A 17,204-nucleotide genomic window follows, 5' to 3' on the forward strand; every position below is an offset into this window, starting at 1 on the left:
CTTGAACCTGGGAGGTGGAGGTTTACAGTGAGCCGAGGTCACAACACTGCACTCCAGCATGGGCAACGGGGCGGGACTCTATCTCAAAAAATTTAATTAATTAAAGCCTTGATAGGTTCTTGGCTGCAACTTTGAAATGACAAACAGCAGGTTCTCAAATAACATTATTTTATTATAATGTTGATAAGAAAAAACTGGTTACATTTCAATTAGAGTTGCAGTTTCCAAGAACCTATCAATGACAATAAGAACTTACTCAATCCCAGCTAGTCGGGAGGCTAACGCATGAGAATCACTTAAACCTGGGGGGTGGAGGCTGCAGTGAGCAGAGATTGTGCCACTGCAGTCCAGCCTGGGTGACAGAGACTGTCTCAAAAAAAAAAAAAAAAAGGACTTAATCTATTCCATTTATTTTGTGTCAAGTAATTTCTCTAAAGTATTTTTAGGAACGTGGGCGGTTTTGTTTTAAATCAAAAGCTGCATAATTAGCACTGTATATTAATTTTAAAGCAAACAGTTTTTCTTTTCCCCCTGCCATCATAAAGGGAAGTGCAGGCTATCAAACCATCAAAAGGCATAAAGAAGATAAGCTAATTCCATCATCCAGAGATCAATATTGAGCATGCTGTGTTGTACTTCCTATATGTATTTTTGAAGTTAGAATGCTCTATTTTTTTTTTTTTTGAGACAGGGTCTCGCTCTGTCACCCAGGCTGGAGTGCAGTGGTGCAATCATGCCTCACTGAAGCCTCAAACTCCTGGGTTCAAGCAGATCCTCCTACCTCAGTCTCCCAAGTATAGCTGGGAGCACAAGTGCATGCCACCGAACTCAGTTAACTTCTTACATTTTTGGTTGAGTCAGAGTCTCTTATGCTATCCAGGCTGGTCTCAAACTCCTGGGCTTAAGAGATGCTTCTGCCCTGGCTTCCCAAAGTGTTGGGATTACAGGTGTCAGGCATAAGCCACTGTGCCTGGCCTGGAAGGCTCTTTTCAATACTACTACCTTCTCTACCACCCGGTACAACTAATAATAGTGGATACAATTTACTGAGCACTTACTATGTGCCAGGTACTTACGATGTTGTGTTTCTTACCAATTTATAAATGGGGAAACATAGCAGAAATGTCAGCATATTTGTTGGCAACAGGACGTAGGTCTGTCAGACCCCCAGCCCCGCCTGTGTTATCCACTCTGCTATGCCATCTCCCCATAGTCTTTTTCTGTCATTAATTTATTATTAATTTTATTTTTGTTGACCATAATTGTATAATTAAATGTTTTAAAGTTACTTATAATGGCTGTAATGCTTTAAGATTTAATAGTTAATTAATGCTATAAACAGTATGCTAGCATTTGATTATTTTATAAAAGAAAATTTCTGCAATTGTGAATACAATTAAGTTGATCAAAATCACTTACTTTTCTACCAAGCAATACTTTAATTACATGTCTATTCAATGTGATAGGACATAGTTCATTCTGTAACAGACATAGTCCAAGAATCCTAAAAACAAAGACAGAGAAATAAGATTTAAATAATTCTAGAATACATATATCCCCCCACACATATTTTGAGAAATTCTCTACAGCCCCTCCTTTCTATTCAGCATAAAGTACAGCACATACACTTTTTCCAAAAAAAAAAAAAAAAAACAACAACAACAACAACAGGAACACCAGCCTGAGAATGTTTTGTTTTTGAGACAGGGTCTCACTCTGCCACCCAGGCTGAAGTGTAGTGGCACAGTCAGGTGATCCTCCTACCCCAGCCTCCCAAGTAGCTGGGACTACAGGAATGCAGCATCGTGCCCGCTAATTTTTTTTTTTTTTAATTTTTAGTAAAGACAGGGTTCGGCCATGTTGCCCAGCCAGGTCTCCAACTCCTGGGCTCAAGTGATCCTCCCGGCTCAGTCTCCCAAAGTGCTAAGATTACAGGCGTGAGCCACCACACCCAGCCTACATACATTTTAAAACAAATACACTTTAGAAAATCTCATAAATTGAAATGTTTAAAAAAATTCAAACCCAAGATTAAAGTTCTTTTACCTGCCAATGTTTCTGAAACAATTCAACCTTGCTTCTGTGTTCTTGCCAGGCCTTGGAGTATAAAATCCTCTTTTCCCAGGTTGGTAAAACAGAGGGGCATTGTCATCACCATCGTCTGTATCATCTAAGTCCATATCTACTACACTTCGACTAGAGCCATGACGCTTTCGGTTTTCCTGCTAACAAAGAATATCAGAGAGTGAGCCCCAAGAGTCATTGAAAAAATAAAACATATGAAATGGTTCTCTGAAATCATTCAAATGAAGTCAGGTAGGAAGAGCAACATAAATATTTAAACATATGTGTATAACAATATTAAAGGTAAATCAACTTTTAATTTGCCCTTTCGGAATGTGACACACAAAGCTTGTGTATTATTAGGTCTTTAACATCTCTGTGGTTAAAATACAGTCATTTAATGAAAGCTGGGTAAGCTTTTGTCTGAAATTGTCTGAAAATTCTTTTCACTGGATACAGAATTCTGTCATCACTTTGCTGAATTTCTGGACTTTTGGCTTCCAAAAGTGAGAAATCCACTGTCTTTCAAATCACTGTTTCCCTATAGGTAAAGAACCATTCTTTGGCTGCTTTCAAGAATATTTCTTTATTTTACAGAAGTTTGATTATAATGTATCTGGACGTAGTTTTCTTTCAGTTTCTTCTGTTGAGTTCACTGACTCTTGAATCTGGAAATCTATGTCTTTTAACAAATTTAGGAAGTGTCCAGCCATGACTTATTTCTTCAAATATTTTTTCTATAGCAATTTCTTCTCTTCCCCTGAGTATTTCAGTGACATATATGTTAGATCTTTTGAAGCTGTCCCACAGGTCTCCCTGAAACTATCCTTTTAAGTATTTTCTCTATCTGTTTTTCGGAAAGGGTAATTTCCATCTGTCTTCAAGCTGACTGACACTTTCCTCCAACACCTTCATTCAGTTATTGACCCATCCTGTGAATTTTTTTCTTTCCGATATTGCACATTTAATTATAAAAATTTCCCTTTGTTCTCTTTTGAAGTTCCTATGTGTCTGCTGAGAACCCCTATCTTTCCATTCACTAGTGTTCACCATTGTCTTGCAGAACATGAGATAGTCTTTGATAATTCCAACAAGTGGGTCATCTCGTGGTTGCCATCTATTGGTTCTTTTCCTGAGAGGTGGGTCCAGTCTTTCCTGGTTCTTTGTATGCTTAGTAATTTTAGAGTGTGTCCTGGACACTGCGAAGCAGTTGTGAAAACTGTGAGTCTTAGTAAATCAATATGAATTTAGCAGGCAATCAACCTAGTTAGGTTCAAATTGGAAGTCTCACCTTCTATGTGCAATTGTTTCAATGCCAACTAAAAAGCCTCCCTTATGCTATAGCATGATATGTCACCTGTTTTCGTAACGTTGCCACCAGTTACTTCTTTGAAGAATGAGTCCTACTCCTGACCTCATGACTCACCCGCCTCGGACCCCCAAAGTGCTGGGATTACAGGCTTGAGCCACCGTGCCCAGCAAATGAGCTCTAGGATTCTATACATCTTTCCCTCTCTGCTCTTCAATTTGTTACATATTCAAAGTAAAGCTTAATTCAAGCTGTGCTCAAATGGACACCAACCAATGGGTGGCATTACACTGAGCCGTAATTAAGCCAACCTTATTATTTGATTCTATGCATAATACCGATCTATTTACCTTTGCTTCTGTCTCTCTACTGTAAACATTCATTTTATTTATAAAGACAGTTTCTTCAGAAATCCTGCTTTCATCCCCTTTATTTAAATTTCCTTATAATTTAAATTCTGTGATTATCATCACATGAATAAAATGTTCCTTACCTGTACCTTTTCTGAGGAGTCTACTAATCCAAGATCCAGGATACTATCAGCTCCATTTTCCCTAAAAACAAAAAGTCTTTCACATTCCAGATAACGGAGACTTCTAGAATTTAGTGTATAATTTAAATATAAAAGGACTTACTTAAAAAATACATTCAAGTTTTGGAGTCAATAAATATCCAATGTACCCGCTAGTACTAATGCAGTATGAGCAGAGAAGTTGGTAATACAAATCTTTAAAAAAGTATATCACTAGATCCTACATGTATGATTCAAGATAATGGACTAAAGGCTACCTGACAAAATGAATGTGGTCTTCATAGGGGTGCTGGAACACTTCTACAATGCTCAGAGGGAGCACTGTAGAAGAACAGAAAAATGTTCAGAAAGCAATCCAACAGGAATCAAATTCTCTAGTGAATTTAATGATTCTAGAACACTAATAAATTCACAGTTTAGTCCAGAAAGCCAGGTGAAAGCCGTCAATATTGTTGTATATTGGTTGCATTCAACAGAAAACATGACTAAATATGCAACTCTTAATATATATTCACAAAAACCGTTTTACCAAAAATGTACAATGTTCTTGATTTTTCTATAATGGACTAAGCTATACCAGTGTGCTGTAGCTCCAGAGACAGGGCAGAGGAATAAACAAACAGTACATAAAATCCAGAGAAGAAAAGCAGGAGCATCAGCAAAGAAAATACAGTTCTCTCAACAGTCTTTGGCTTGGACCATTAAAAGGCTCTGGAAGTGGCTGTTTAGCTCTAGTGCCCAACCTACCAGCTTATACATCTCTAGGACTGTATCTAATCTAAATTCCTAACTCAAAATCATGATTAGGAAGAAAAAAATACAAATTTTCACCTAAAATAATAAACACTTCAGGGCTTCAAAATGGATATCAGAGTAGCCCCAGGATAGAAACTACAGCATAAATGTGACCTATCTTTTTTTTTTTTTTTTTTGAGACAGAGTCTCACTCTGTCACACAGGCTGGAGTACAGTGGCACAATCTCAGCTCACTGCAACCTCCGTCTCCCGGGTTTAAGCAATTCTCCCTGCCTCAGCCTACCAAGTAGCTGGCATTACAGGCGCTCACCACCACACCCAGCTTATTTATTTACTTATTTTATTTATTTTTTGAGACAGAGTCTCGCTCTGTTGCCTAGGCTGGAGTGCAATGGCATGGTCTTGGCTCACTGCAACCTCCGCCTCCTGGGTTCAAGCCATTCTCTTGCCTCAGCCTCCCGAGTAGCTGGGATTACAGGTGCCTGCCATCATGCCCGGCTAATTTTTGTATTTTTCAGAGACGGGGTTTCACCATGTTAGTCAGGCTGGTCTCGAACTCCTGACCTCGTGATCCACCCGCTTCAGCCTCCCAAAGTGCTGGGATTACAGGCATAAGCCATCATGCCCAGACATTTAAAATTTTTTTTTTTAGTAGAGACAGGGTTTCGCCATGTTGGCCAGGCTGGTCTTGAACTCCTGACCTCAGGTGATCTGCCCGCCTTGACCTTCCAAAGTGCTGGGATTACAGGTGCGAGCCACCACACCTGACCTTATCTTCCTAAGTCACTTTTACTTGTCACCTTGGAAAAAGGGATATGTAATGTTAGATATTTTTTAGATTTTATATTAAATTCATACTTTACAGAACAGAAAGCAAAAACCTGCATGAATTTTTAAGATAAACCAGGAAGCCTAAAAGAAATTTCATGGTTATGGCAAGAACACAGGTGTGGCCTTTGCCGGGAGGGTATTCTGGTAAGTGAATTTGAGATCTACTTTCTTTCAAGTATTTTCTAAATAACCTAGGTAACTATTAAAACCCTACCTTTCTAATACATTAGAAGAACTAAGCTGTCTCACTATGGAATTTAAGCTGTCATTGAAAAATACATTTAAAAAAAAATGCATTTAAAGTCTTATACTTTATGACATAATTTTTAAGATATGATGGCACCCACATACTGAAAATAAGTAGCTGATGTTTAAACTGAAATGCCTTCCCAGTTGTACACATTACCGTCCATGCGCAATAATGAGTTCCATGGCCTCATCCACTCTTGCTCTCAGAGAATCTTCACTTGCTAGAAGGAGAAGCAGTTGAGCTGGGGATAATTCCAACAGCATGCCAGTGATTTTACTTGCAAATGCCTGTAAATGACAAACAAATGTTAACTTGAATACTCTCTAAAACCTCTTGTCTAATTACATCTACAATCTTTTATTTAAAAAATTAATAATAAAACAAGAAACTTGGGTAACAAATACAAAAATTTCAGAACCAGGTCTTTTATGAAACTGGAAGATCAATCATAGAAAAATTTGGCAGGGAGTAAACAGTCCTTGCACTACCACATCTTGTTAAGGCTACTTATAATATTTGTATGGCAAGTTTTCTTTTTAGGTTTTTTTATATCTCTGAGTTAAACATACATATACTCAACTTCCGTATTTTTTTTTTTCTTTATCAGAGAGCCAGAAATATCTTTTACTTAGGGTAAAAACAAAAAAAGAAGGGGATAGGGTAAAGAAAAAGATACCTATGTTTAAGGCTGAGGACTTACTAGAAGAAATAATAGTTTTCTATTATTCCTTCACTATAAAATGTGTACATACAGTTATGCATAAAGACAAAAAACATAACTAATTTGTGTATTTCGTATCATATAAAGAAAAACTCTTGATAGAACATTCAAAATAAAATTCTTCCTGCTATACTAATCAGCATTAATGTGTTCCAACTACAGTTTGCTAACAGCTCCAAAAGTAGTAGTAATTTGTTCAAATAAAGATACAAATAAATATAATGCACAGCAAATTCCTTAGTATGCAAGGAAGGTAGAATGGAGACAGTGTCCCAACATAAGGTGGGTGGAGGAAAAAATAAATTCAAGCTATACAGTTACCCTTCAGTAAACACTGCCTTATTCCCTCCTGAGCTTCCTTCTTACTGCAGACCTAAAAAGAGTCCTCAACCATGTGGTTTTGCCAGTAGCTGACAATTTTTTTTAAACACCACCTTTAATTCAAAAGCAAAAAAATAACACAGCCAGTTAAGAGGTAACTAAGTACACAGTACACACTGGTTGCATTGCTTGTACACGAGGATAAAGTCTCTCTCCAAGTGCCTGCCGATGTGCTGGCAAAGGATCGGGATCATCACTAGGATTCCCTTCAGAGGCTGGCCTAAAGGGCCTAGTGTCGATGGAAAGCTGTCTTCTAAAGTCTCTGTAAGAGAAGGAAAACTATTATGACTTCATTTCCTTTGACTAACAAGTAAAAATATTAGCACAACTAGTAAAAAAGTCAGAAAACTAGAGCATACAGGTTGTTCAGTTATGGTACCAAGGTGGTAGAATGCCAAAACAGATGATGGTTAGGAAATAAAGATTATCTAGATTTTGTTACTTAATTTAAAAATTTTATTGTAAGGGAGTAGGACCTTAACATACCAGATATCAAGAGTCCATACACAATTCTGGAAATTTTAGTCAAAAGTAAAATGCAATCCATCCTAATAAAAGAAAACTTCAAAGATTTTAAATAGCACAATCTGCCAAAATTAAGTTTTTTTTTTTTTTGGGACAGCGTTTTGCTTTTGTTTCCCAGGCTGGAATGCAAGGCAATGGCACGATCTCAGCTCACAGCAACCTCTGCCTCCCAGGCTCAAAGAATTCTCCTGCCTCAGCCTCCCAAGTAGCTGGGATTACAGGCATGCGCCACCACACCTGGCTAATTTTGTGTTTTTAGTAGAGACAGGGTTTCACCATGTTGGTCAGGCTGGTCTTGAACTCCTGACCTCAGATGATCCACCCACCTTGGCCTCCCAAAGTGCTGGGATTATAGGCGTGAGCCACCGCATGTGGCCTGAAAAATTAAGATTTTTTAAGATAAACTTAGGAGAGAATGATACAGGTAAAAAAATTCAAACAGTAACTTGAGTCAGATAGAAAATAATTTCAACTGCCTCTGGGTTTTTAAAGCAGAACTTTTTATTAGTTAATAGACTATTCTTAGTTATTGTATTTTATTAACAGACTATTCTTAGTTACTATACATATGTTCAAAATTAAAACTTTACTTTTCTAAAAAACAATCCATAATTAAGATTCTTTCATTTACAGGTCTATCTCTAATTCATCCAAAAAGGTGGTATTGAATCAAAGACACAAAATTTACCTATCCCGGTCCCTCCGAGAACCTGCTCGCAAACCACTACTCCTCCTCATTTCCCTTTCTCTCTCCCTTTCCCGATCTCTCTCTCCTCGGTTCCTTAATCTCTGCATTAAACCTAGAAGAAAATAAGAAATATACTGTATTTAGATGAATGCAAATTCAACTACCTTAAATTTCAAAGTCAATGCAAAGAAATGAGACAAACGTAAAGAAAACATGACAGCTAAAGATTATCCTTCCCTAGCATCTGTGTTGTTAACGCCTTTCTCTCCCTATGGGTTTTCAGGGTTGAAGGTGACTGTGTAGAATATACCTGGCACAAAATAGATGTTCACTCAATATTTGTTAATTTTCTCCCTTGTCATGTCAAAGTTGTGAAGTAATATACAGCAAGTGAGGTTATGATAGTGTCACTATAAATAATGCTGAAATTTCTTACATGACTAGACTCATTTAAATATCATCTGTTCTTAGTTTTTGCCATGAAAGCATTAAAGGCCACCAGAATATTACCTATTATTATTTTTAAATTCCTAAGCCCAAGCCAGAGTACGGTTTCCTGTAAGTGTACAAAAAAGATAGCTTTGAAATGTTGTGATTTCCCAGTTTCCTCATTCACATCTCCTCATTTCTTTTCATTATAACATTAAAGAAAGTGAAATGGTGAAACTGATGAAAAGCTGAGGAACTCTCACCATCAATCCTTTCTATAGCTCATTCAGTCTCCATCCACCTACAAGTCTGATAATCTTCTGCTCCTACTTGATGTGAATCTCCTAAGGCTTTTGTAATTTTGACAAATTTTAAAATTTGCTCATTGTAATCTTAAAACTTAGCTAAGAGTCCTACCCCCAAAGTGCTGATCCTCAGTGAGGTAATAAGCTTGCACCAGGATTCTTTTTTTTTTTTAAGTCTCACTAAACAGTGAGCTTAGTGACACAGTTGATTTACACTTGGTTGCAAAGTCTTCTTCTCACTGGGGAACAGCAACAAGTTTGGAAATCGTAATTTGAACAGCACTGCTCTTAGAATAGCATTTTCTTCTCAAATATCCATGTGGGTTAAATATTGAAGTGGAGGAAATGCTGCAATTTGCTCGGTGAATTTTTATATCACTATGTATTTTGCAACCTCTTACCCATCCGCAACATGTAACAATTGAGATGAAAAACTAGTACAATCACAAACATTTATCAAAATAAATTTATCAAAATAAACGTAAAGTAGGAAATTGTTGTCAATTAGAATAGTTTAAATAAGATTAAATCAATCTAGAATAAAATTATGTAAAAATGTAAATTTATACTCTCACACATATATAAACCATGATTACCACTATTGGTTTGAGGGACAAGGAAAGAAATTTTATGATGCTTGTTATCTGTAGACTACTTACTTGTGTGGGTGCCTTTGTTGGCATTTTGGATACACTCTAGATTTGGCAATTTTTCATTTGACAAAAATGCTTGTGCAATGGCTGTATAAAAACTTCGTGCTACACCACTGCCCTCTCCTGGCTCATCCTTAAATGTGACTTTTACTCTGTGTACAGCCATTGGTGTAGTAGCACATCTTCGACCAAAGTGATTGTTAAGCTGCCTCATAGTCTGCTGAATGAGAAGATCTCGATCCCGATCAACCTATTAAAACATATCAAGAAGTCAAAAAGTAGTAAATTCAATGTTGGAAAGTAGTTAGAATTTTTTGTAGCTTGAATTTTTCTATTTTCAATCTGAAAATCGAGTTTTAGCTTTTCCTTGAGAGTTTGAAAAACTACAAAGTAATCAGAGTTCTCAGAAGCTTACCCATTATGAAATACAATGGTTTAAAGCACACAAGAATATCTTGCAAATTAAATCAGGGCAACAGAATTTAATTCAATTCTAACACTTTCTTTCAAAGGTTTATTGGAAAACAATCATCTTGTTCAATTTTGGGATATAACAGAATACCAAATAATCAGAGATGTGAAAAAAAAAAAAAAAACAGAAAGAAACACAGATGAATTCCTTGATGACAAGCTAAGTGGGCGGGAGGCTGGAGGGGAATTAACCAAACTGGAAAATTGTTTGCACCTTTTCTCACAAAGATATATATAATCATTAATGAGTGTGTCTATCACCTATAGCTACATAAAAAGCCTCTAAAATCTGAGAGAAAGCCAACTTAGAAAAAAAAATGGGCATATCAACTGAGTTAAATACAACTATCCTAAATATATGAAATAATGTTTAACTTTGCTCAAAATAAGACAAATTCAAATTAAAACTATACTGAGGTGCTATTTCTTACCTATCAGATTAGCAAAAATCTAGAAGTTTAACAAATGCTGGCAAGACTGAGGAATCAGGCATTCTCACATTGATGGTGAAAATGCAAAATTATGCAACTGCTATGCAGAAGTATTCGTCAATGTCTAGCAAAATTACATGCACATACTCTTTGACCCAGCAATTCCACATCTAAGCATCTATCTCAGGGACACACTAGCAAAAAAACACGAGGCCATTCATCACACTATCTGTAATAGCGAAAGACTGGAAATAAGCCCAAATACCTAGCCTATAAGGGATTAGCTGCAAAAACTGCGATAACCATAAAAGTGCAGTACATTAAGCAGCTATAAAAGAAAGGTAGAACATCTCACATTTTCTCTGGGATATACTATTAACTGAGAAAAGCAAGATGGAATAAAATGTATAGTATGTCTGGGGAGGTGGGAGGAAGTATGTAATTAACATACACATACGCTTATATGTTTTAAAAGGGAGGGAAGGAAATAAACTTGAAAAAATGGTAAAAGAGACAAAAATGGACTTATATCCATTCTTTTGTAGAGTTCACTCTGCCACACTGTAGATATTTTACATTGATTACAAAATAAAACCAAAAGAGGAAAAAGGAATTCCTAAAATCTGAAAGCAAAATGAAACAAAAGGTCCTAATTATATAGAGCTGGTAGCAAAACCTACAAAGAAGAATTACCTCAAGTGACTTTAAAATAAACCTCCTTTAACTGTGTTATCTCTAACTGTATATGATCTAAGGACAAACATCTGCAAATAAATCTTTAATTATTTTGAATAATCATTTTGTTAGTGATAGTGCTGATGTTATAATTCTTTTTAAGAGACAGTCTCTCTCACATTATGTTGCCCAGGCTGTCCTCGAATTCCTGGACTCAAGCCATCCTTACACCTCAGATTCCAGTGATGTAATTCTAAGACTGCTACTATGTATGTTGTGGCATTAAAACAAATGAGTAATTTGATTAATGTTGTTGGGAAATTGGATATTCAGTCTGAAAGAAAGGAGATAAAGACTTAAGATCTAAGAAGCAAGGCCAGGTGTGGTGGCTCACACCTCTAATCCCAGCACTTTGGGAGGCCAGGGCAGGTGGATCACCTGAGGTCGGGGAGTTTGAGACCAGCCTGGCCAACATGGTGAAACCCTGTCTCTATTAAAAATACAAAAATTAGCCAGGCATGGTGGTAGACACCTGTAATCCCAGCTACTCAGGAGGCTGAAGCAGGAGAGTCTCCTGAACCCAAGAGGCGGAGGTTGCAGTGAGCCAAGATCATGCCACTGTGCTCTGGCCTGGGTGACAAAGCAAGACTCCGCCTCAAAAAAAAAAAAAAAAAATCTAAGATGCAAAAATAAAACAAACAACCTTGTGGTCCTACATCTTGAATTTGAATTGGGAGTATCAATATTAATTCATTATTTGATTTTTTTTAAAAAAGAACAAAATAAAATACACTGCCAAACTGTTATCAAAAGGCCTAGAAACCATGATCAACTCAGTAGCAATTTGCAACCTTAGAGCACAGACTGTAATCTCAAAACACAATTTCCTACTAAAAGGAATCAAGGCTACTTTAAGAAATGGCTGATTTAAGGTCTGTGACAGGAAATGCACAAGATGAAACATACCAGGAAGTAAGAAAGTTATCAAAAATTACTGGGCCCATGCCAAAAGGACTGAGGAATCAAAATTGACTCAAGACTCCCATTAGCCAAAGAAGACACAATTTGAGCATCAATATGAATAATAATCTCAATGGAATTAAATACATAAAAAATGTTTAAATCAAGGCATGCATAATGATACTTAAAAACTAAAACAAAAAAATTCATAGAGGATGCTAGGGAACCAAACTGCCAGAGAAAACCACTATTCTAAATTTTATGGTTAAAATAAGAAAAAATAAAAAGAAACCACATACACACACACACACACACAAATAAAAAATAAATTTGGCAGTTTAACATTTCTTTTAATTTTTTAATTATAAGTACATATACCTAAGTAAAGCTATTGTTATTTTGTATGTTTTAAAATTTATATAAATAGCATACTACAGGTATAGTATAAGAAAATCTAAATACCTTTACCTCTAGTGATAAATCTCTTGACTGCTGGTTTCTCAGTTTTTCCATTTCTCTACGGAATTTTGATTCTTTTACCTCAAAACCACCCAACTCAGTCAGGATCTTAAAAAAAAAAAAAGCATGACAGATTATTCCCTGAAATATGTGCTTATCAGGCAGAATGGAATTTAAAGTGCACAAAATACATACTGATCCAGGTTCTGCTCCAACATCTTCCATGAATACCCTGCCGAACAGTTCTAAAGAAAGGCGCCAACGTCCTAGCAGCATATCATGGGAAATAACCATTCCCATAAAGCTACACTGTGGCCTGTAAGAAGTTTAAGGGAAGGGGTTGGGGGGAGGAAATACTTTAGCCAATTTCAAAGACTGACTGGTTTTTGTTCAATGGTAGTAACTTACTTTTTTTTTTTTTTTTTAAATATTCTGAGGTCTTAACTTCTTCAAACTGCATCCTAACAGAGAACTTTTCCATAGCTACTTGTTCCCCACAGAACTTATTATTTCTCCTCCCTTATTCCTTCTGTCTTCTACATACGGATAAATCCCTGGGCTATGTCTTACCTTCATCTTTCATTTTATCTCCTCTCCTTAAAGTCCAACGTCCATCTCCATTTAGGTGACTCCCAGATCCACCTCTACTTCAAACTTTCACCATGAACCAGAATTTCCATTTGTTAAATAAATATGTCCACGTCAATGATGCTCAATTCAAACTCAGCATGGCTAAAACTTAATATGGCTTCTTCACCACAATGACAATTCTGATTTTTTTTCAATAGTACCATCTCTTTCCCTAATGCCCTGACTTAGAGCAGATTTTAATTTTTCTTCCTCCTGTTCCATCAAAGTGATCAAGTCCATCTTAAGTTTCTCTTCCTTTCCACCATATCCTTTCTATCCCCAAAGTCAACATTCTGCCTCAGCATCTTTCCCCCAACTAACTGAAACTATTAATAATAACAAATAGCTTTCTAACTGGCCTCCTTACCTCTAATTCTCTCCAGTCTGTTTCTGCACATTCTAACCACCTCAATTCAATCCATACTGCTTCTAGGAAGCTTGGGCCACCCAAGTCCACAATTCTCCCCTGCCTTATGTGGTTGTTAGACAATGTATATACAATGTATCTTATTTTCAAACTAGCTTTTTAACTCTAATCTAAGCAAAAAAATTATTATTCCATGTAACCAAAAAACAGAGAGTCAACAAATCATACTGAGCCACAGTATATACTAACAAATTTCTATTAGATAAACAAAGAACCTACCTCTTGTAAGAGAATTACAGACTTGGAAAAGGAGCACAGATAAGTGTGAATCACAAATCTAGAAAGTTCCACTCTTTATAATTATTCAGTTTCCCCTTAGCTGAGCTGCTAACAGCAAGTCTACAAATGGTAACTAAACATGGATATACATTTTTAATGCTGTACTGAACAATAAAAACAAAGGGTCTTAGCAAATACCTGAAAGATGTGAGAGGCGGCCCTTCACTTTCAGTGAGTCCTATTTCTGCTAGTAAGCTACTTTTTAATTGTGCAGCAAGATCATGAGCAGATGGCCCTGGTTTTGAACTCTCAGCTTCTTCTGGCAGCACGGGCTGTTCTTCCCCTTCTTTTTTTTGCCGGTTTTGCATGTTCATTACATTTTTCAGATTGGCAGCATAAGACATTTTTGTTGGAAGAACCTATGAATATTTACATTTAAAAGTTACAAATGAAGGGAAAAAAACTAACCAGATTTTGTCCTCAACTTAGTAATACAAGAATCATATGCAAGTTTTTTTCCCTTTCTGGAGCTTCAATGGTTCTGATGGCCCTAGCTGACCACCAATTCCAATGCATTTACCAAACCAACCTCAGACAACTATTTTTTTTTTTTTTTTGAGACGGAGTCTCACTCTGTTGCCCAGGCGGGAGTGCAGTGGCGCAGTCTTGGCTTACTGCAACCTCCGTCTCCTGGGTTCAAGCGATTCTCCTGCCTCAGCCTCCCGAGTAGCTGGGATTACAGGCGCCCGCCACAACGCCCAGCTAATTTTTTGTAATTTTAGTAGTAGATGGGGTTTGGCTATGTTGGCCAGTATGGTCTTGAACTCTTGACCTCAAGTGATCCACCCACCTCAGCCTCCCAAAGCGCTGGGATTACAGGCGTGAGCCACCACATCCGGCCTTCCCCCGCCCCCCCCCTTAAATTCACTTCTTGGCCTGAGCATAGTGGCTCACGCCTGTAATCCTAGCACTCTGGGAGGCTGAAGTGGCCGGATCACTTGAGGTCAGGACTTGGAAACAAGCCTGGCCAACATAGCGAAACCCCGTCTTTACTAAAAATACAAAATAATTATCCGTGCGTGGTGGCGGGCACCTGTAATCCCAGCTACTTGGGAGACTGAGGCAGGAGAATAGCTTGAACCCAGGAGGAAGAGGTTGCAGTGAGCCAAGATTGTGCCACTACACTCTAGCCTGAGTGACAGAGCAAGACTCCGTCTCACAAAAATAAATAAAATAAGTTCACTTCTTGCCTTGGAATTTCAGAGAACTTTTAAATAAAACTTTATAATATTAGTGGTACTTAATTCTCATATATTTTTACTATTTTCAGTACTGCATTCTCCTTTTTATTACTGAGATAAAAAACATTCTATTCAACTACATGTCTTCTAAACCTGCTTTTTAATGTTTTCAGTGGACAAACAGTAGAGTGTAATTTTAGGCTCCCAAATCGGAGCTATATCTGAAAACTAGATCTACCACTTAACTAGTTGTGTGACACAGACATTCCCACATGAAATTTACTTACTCTCTTCAAGACTCAATTTCTTACCCAAAAAATCAGGGTGATAATGCATTCTAACAAACATAGTTATGAAGATGGAGACCAATGCCCAGGAGACAGATTTAGTCCACAAATATTAGGTATCATTATTAATGCTATCTTATTTATCTAGTCTTGATTAAATTAGTACAGAAAGTTAAAGTTGTAGCCAAAATTACACATGCTCATCTATAGACTGTTATTATACGTGAAAAATTTAAATTTTCAGCCACATGCAGCAGTCAGCTCTGTGAAACAGACAAAGCACATAAGGAGGCTGGTATTTTATGGATGAAGTGATCTGACAGCAATTTAATGACAGTGCTGGAATTCTTCCTACATTATATCACAAGGCAGGAAATTCTGACACTTCATTTCAGAAAATATAATAGTCTAAATTAATGCATTTCTAAAAATCTATATGCTGGGACAAGTTGTCCTTAATAAATATTATATTGCAAAAACTTTTACTGTCTTACCTCAAGGCAGTTTCTATCCACTGTAACCTCCATTAAACATTTCCCACTACTGGCAGATGAAGAATAAAGACCCTGACTTGGACGGCCAAAAAGATCCTCCTTTCTAGCATTTGGCTGAAATTTTAACAGAAATATTCTAGTTACATTGAATACTTTAAAGAAAATAAACTCAATTAGAAAGAAACCTTAAGACTAACTTGTTTAATTCACCTGCAACAGATGTGGCTGATCAGCCAAGGGGATGGCTTCAGCCAGAGGCACTTCAAATGGATTTGGGGGTATACACCCAAGGAATGTCATGGAGTCTGAACGTCGGAAAAATGGATGGTTTTGGCCAGTTTCTGCAGGAAGAGAGTCATCATCCTTATCATTCAAGGTAGCACCTAAACATAAAAAGATAAAATGTTTTGTTTTTTAGGAAAATTATTTAATTACTGGATTAGGGTAACAGACCTTTAATCTGCTCAATCCAAAATTCCTACTACCTCTTTTATAAAATTTTAATGCCACACAAAAACAAGTTTATAGTCCAAACTTTTGGTATTTTTTAAAGTAAATGTAACAGTTTAATATGGTTACAATGTAAGTTTTATGTTATGTGCAAATTTTAGTTATGTGTATGTTACAATAAAAAATGCAAAATAAAAATCAGCATTTAACAATATTGTGCCATTTTGTATTGGACAGAGGTTTCCCATATCCTCCTCTTTATCTTTTGAGATACCCACCACCCAAATACAGTTAGATTCATGAGTATATTCAGGACCCAACTCACTGACAACTCCAAACAGAGAAGATGATCAGGAGCTGAAACCTGAGCATTTGCTAAGCAGACAGTAATGTCTGAACAATTTACATATCTTGATAGTAAGTCAGCACACTAGCACCAAATCTCCTTAATGGAGTAAAACTTTGGCAGTGCCTTGTTTGCATATCAACGGTAGTGAGCTATGGCTGGGTTCTCAAAAAATGGCAATTAGGCCAATTGTCTTTCCACAGGCTGAATAAAAGTACTAGTTGATAACAACAAACTGGCGAATGCATTATTTAGCCCCATTTGAAATAACTGAAACCCACAAATAAACTCCACTAGACCCCAAAGTGTGATATTAAAACTTTTGGATAAAAGCCTGGAGTTGGGATATTTTCTCTTTTCATTGTATTAATTGCTAGCATTCTGATATTTAGGAGCTCTAACTGGTAATTCTCATTTTCTTAACTAATCTATTTTGCATCAATATTAACAAAAGTTTTGCTAAGATTTTATTAAATGTAATAACAGTACATTAAGAGTAAAGGTAAACATAATACTAAGACAAATACAAGATAGAAGATAAAAAAAATACTGTTGGAAAGTTTATAACATTTCTTTAATACATCCTTAGTTTTGCAATGTATAATGCAAGAATGTGTAAGCACAAATGGACAGAAAATGTAAGAAATGAGACATAGAGAAGAAAAGAGAA

The 17,204-nt window shown here is 36.7% G+C and overlaps 1 protein-coding gene across 5 annotated transcripts in view; it reads right to left on the reverse strand.

Moving 5' to 3' along the window:
- The window catches only part of UBR5 (ubiquitin protein ligase E3 component n-recognin 5), a 157,921-nt gene that overhangs the window by 10,162 nt on the left and 130,555 nt on the right, over positions 1-17,204 (reverse strand). For 3 of the 5 annotated variants that reach the window (XM_023225592.2, XM_023225604.1, XM_023225613.1), the window contains exons 43-54: positions 15,949-16,121; positions 15,739-15,852; positions 13,915-14,135; positions 12,636-12,756; positions 12,450-12,548; positions 9,451-9,694; positions 8,058-8,169; positions 6,962-7,106; positions 5,899-6,029; positions 3,867-3,927; positions 2,047-2,225; positions 1,420-1,504 (exon numbers count right to left, since the gene is read on the reverse strand). In XM_023225592.2, the coding sequence (XP_023081360.1) occupies positions 1,420-1,504; positions 2,047-2,225; positions 3,867-3,927; positions 5,899-6,029; positions 6,962-7,106; positions 8,058-8,169; positions 9,451-9,694; positions 12,450-12,548; positions 12,636-12,756; positions 13,915-14,135; positions 15,739-15,852; positions 15,949-16,121 (1,685 nt within the window). The remainder of the gene's footprint in view (positions 1-1,419; positions 1,505-2,046; positions 2,226-3,866; positions 3,928-5,898; positions 6,030-6,961; positions 7,107-8,057; positions 8,170-9,450; positions 9,695-12,449; positions 12,549-12,635; positions 12,757-13,914; positions 14,136-15,738; positions 15,853-15,948; positions 16,122-17,204) is intronic. The other 2 variants (XM_023225597.1, XM_023225608.1) reach the window with 1 other exon arrangement.

The sequence above is a fragment of the Piliocolobus tephrosceles genome, chromosome 7 (assembly GCF_002776525.5).
Source record: "Piliocolobus tephrosceles isolate RC106 chromosome 7, ASM277652v3, whole genome shotgun sequence".
NCBI classification, from domain to species: Eukaryota; Metazoa; Chordata; class Mammalia; order Primates; family Cercopithecidae; genus Piliocolobus; species Piliocolobus tephrosceles.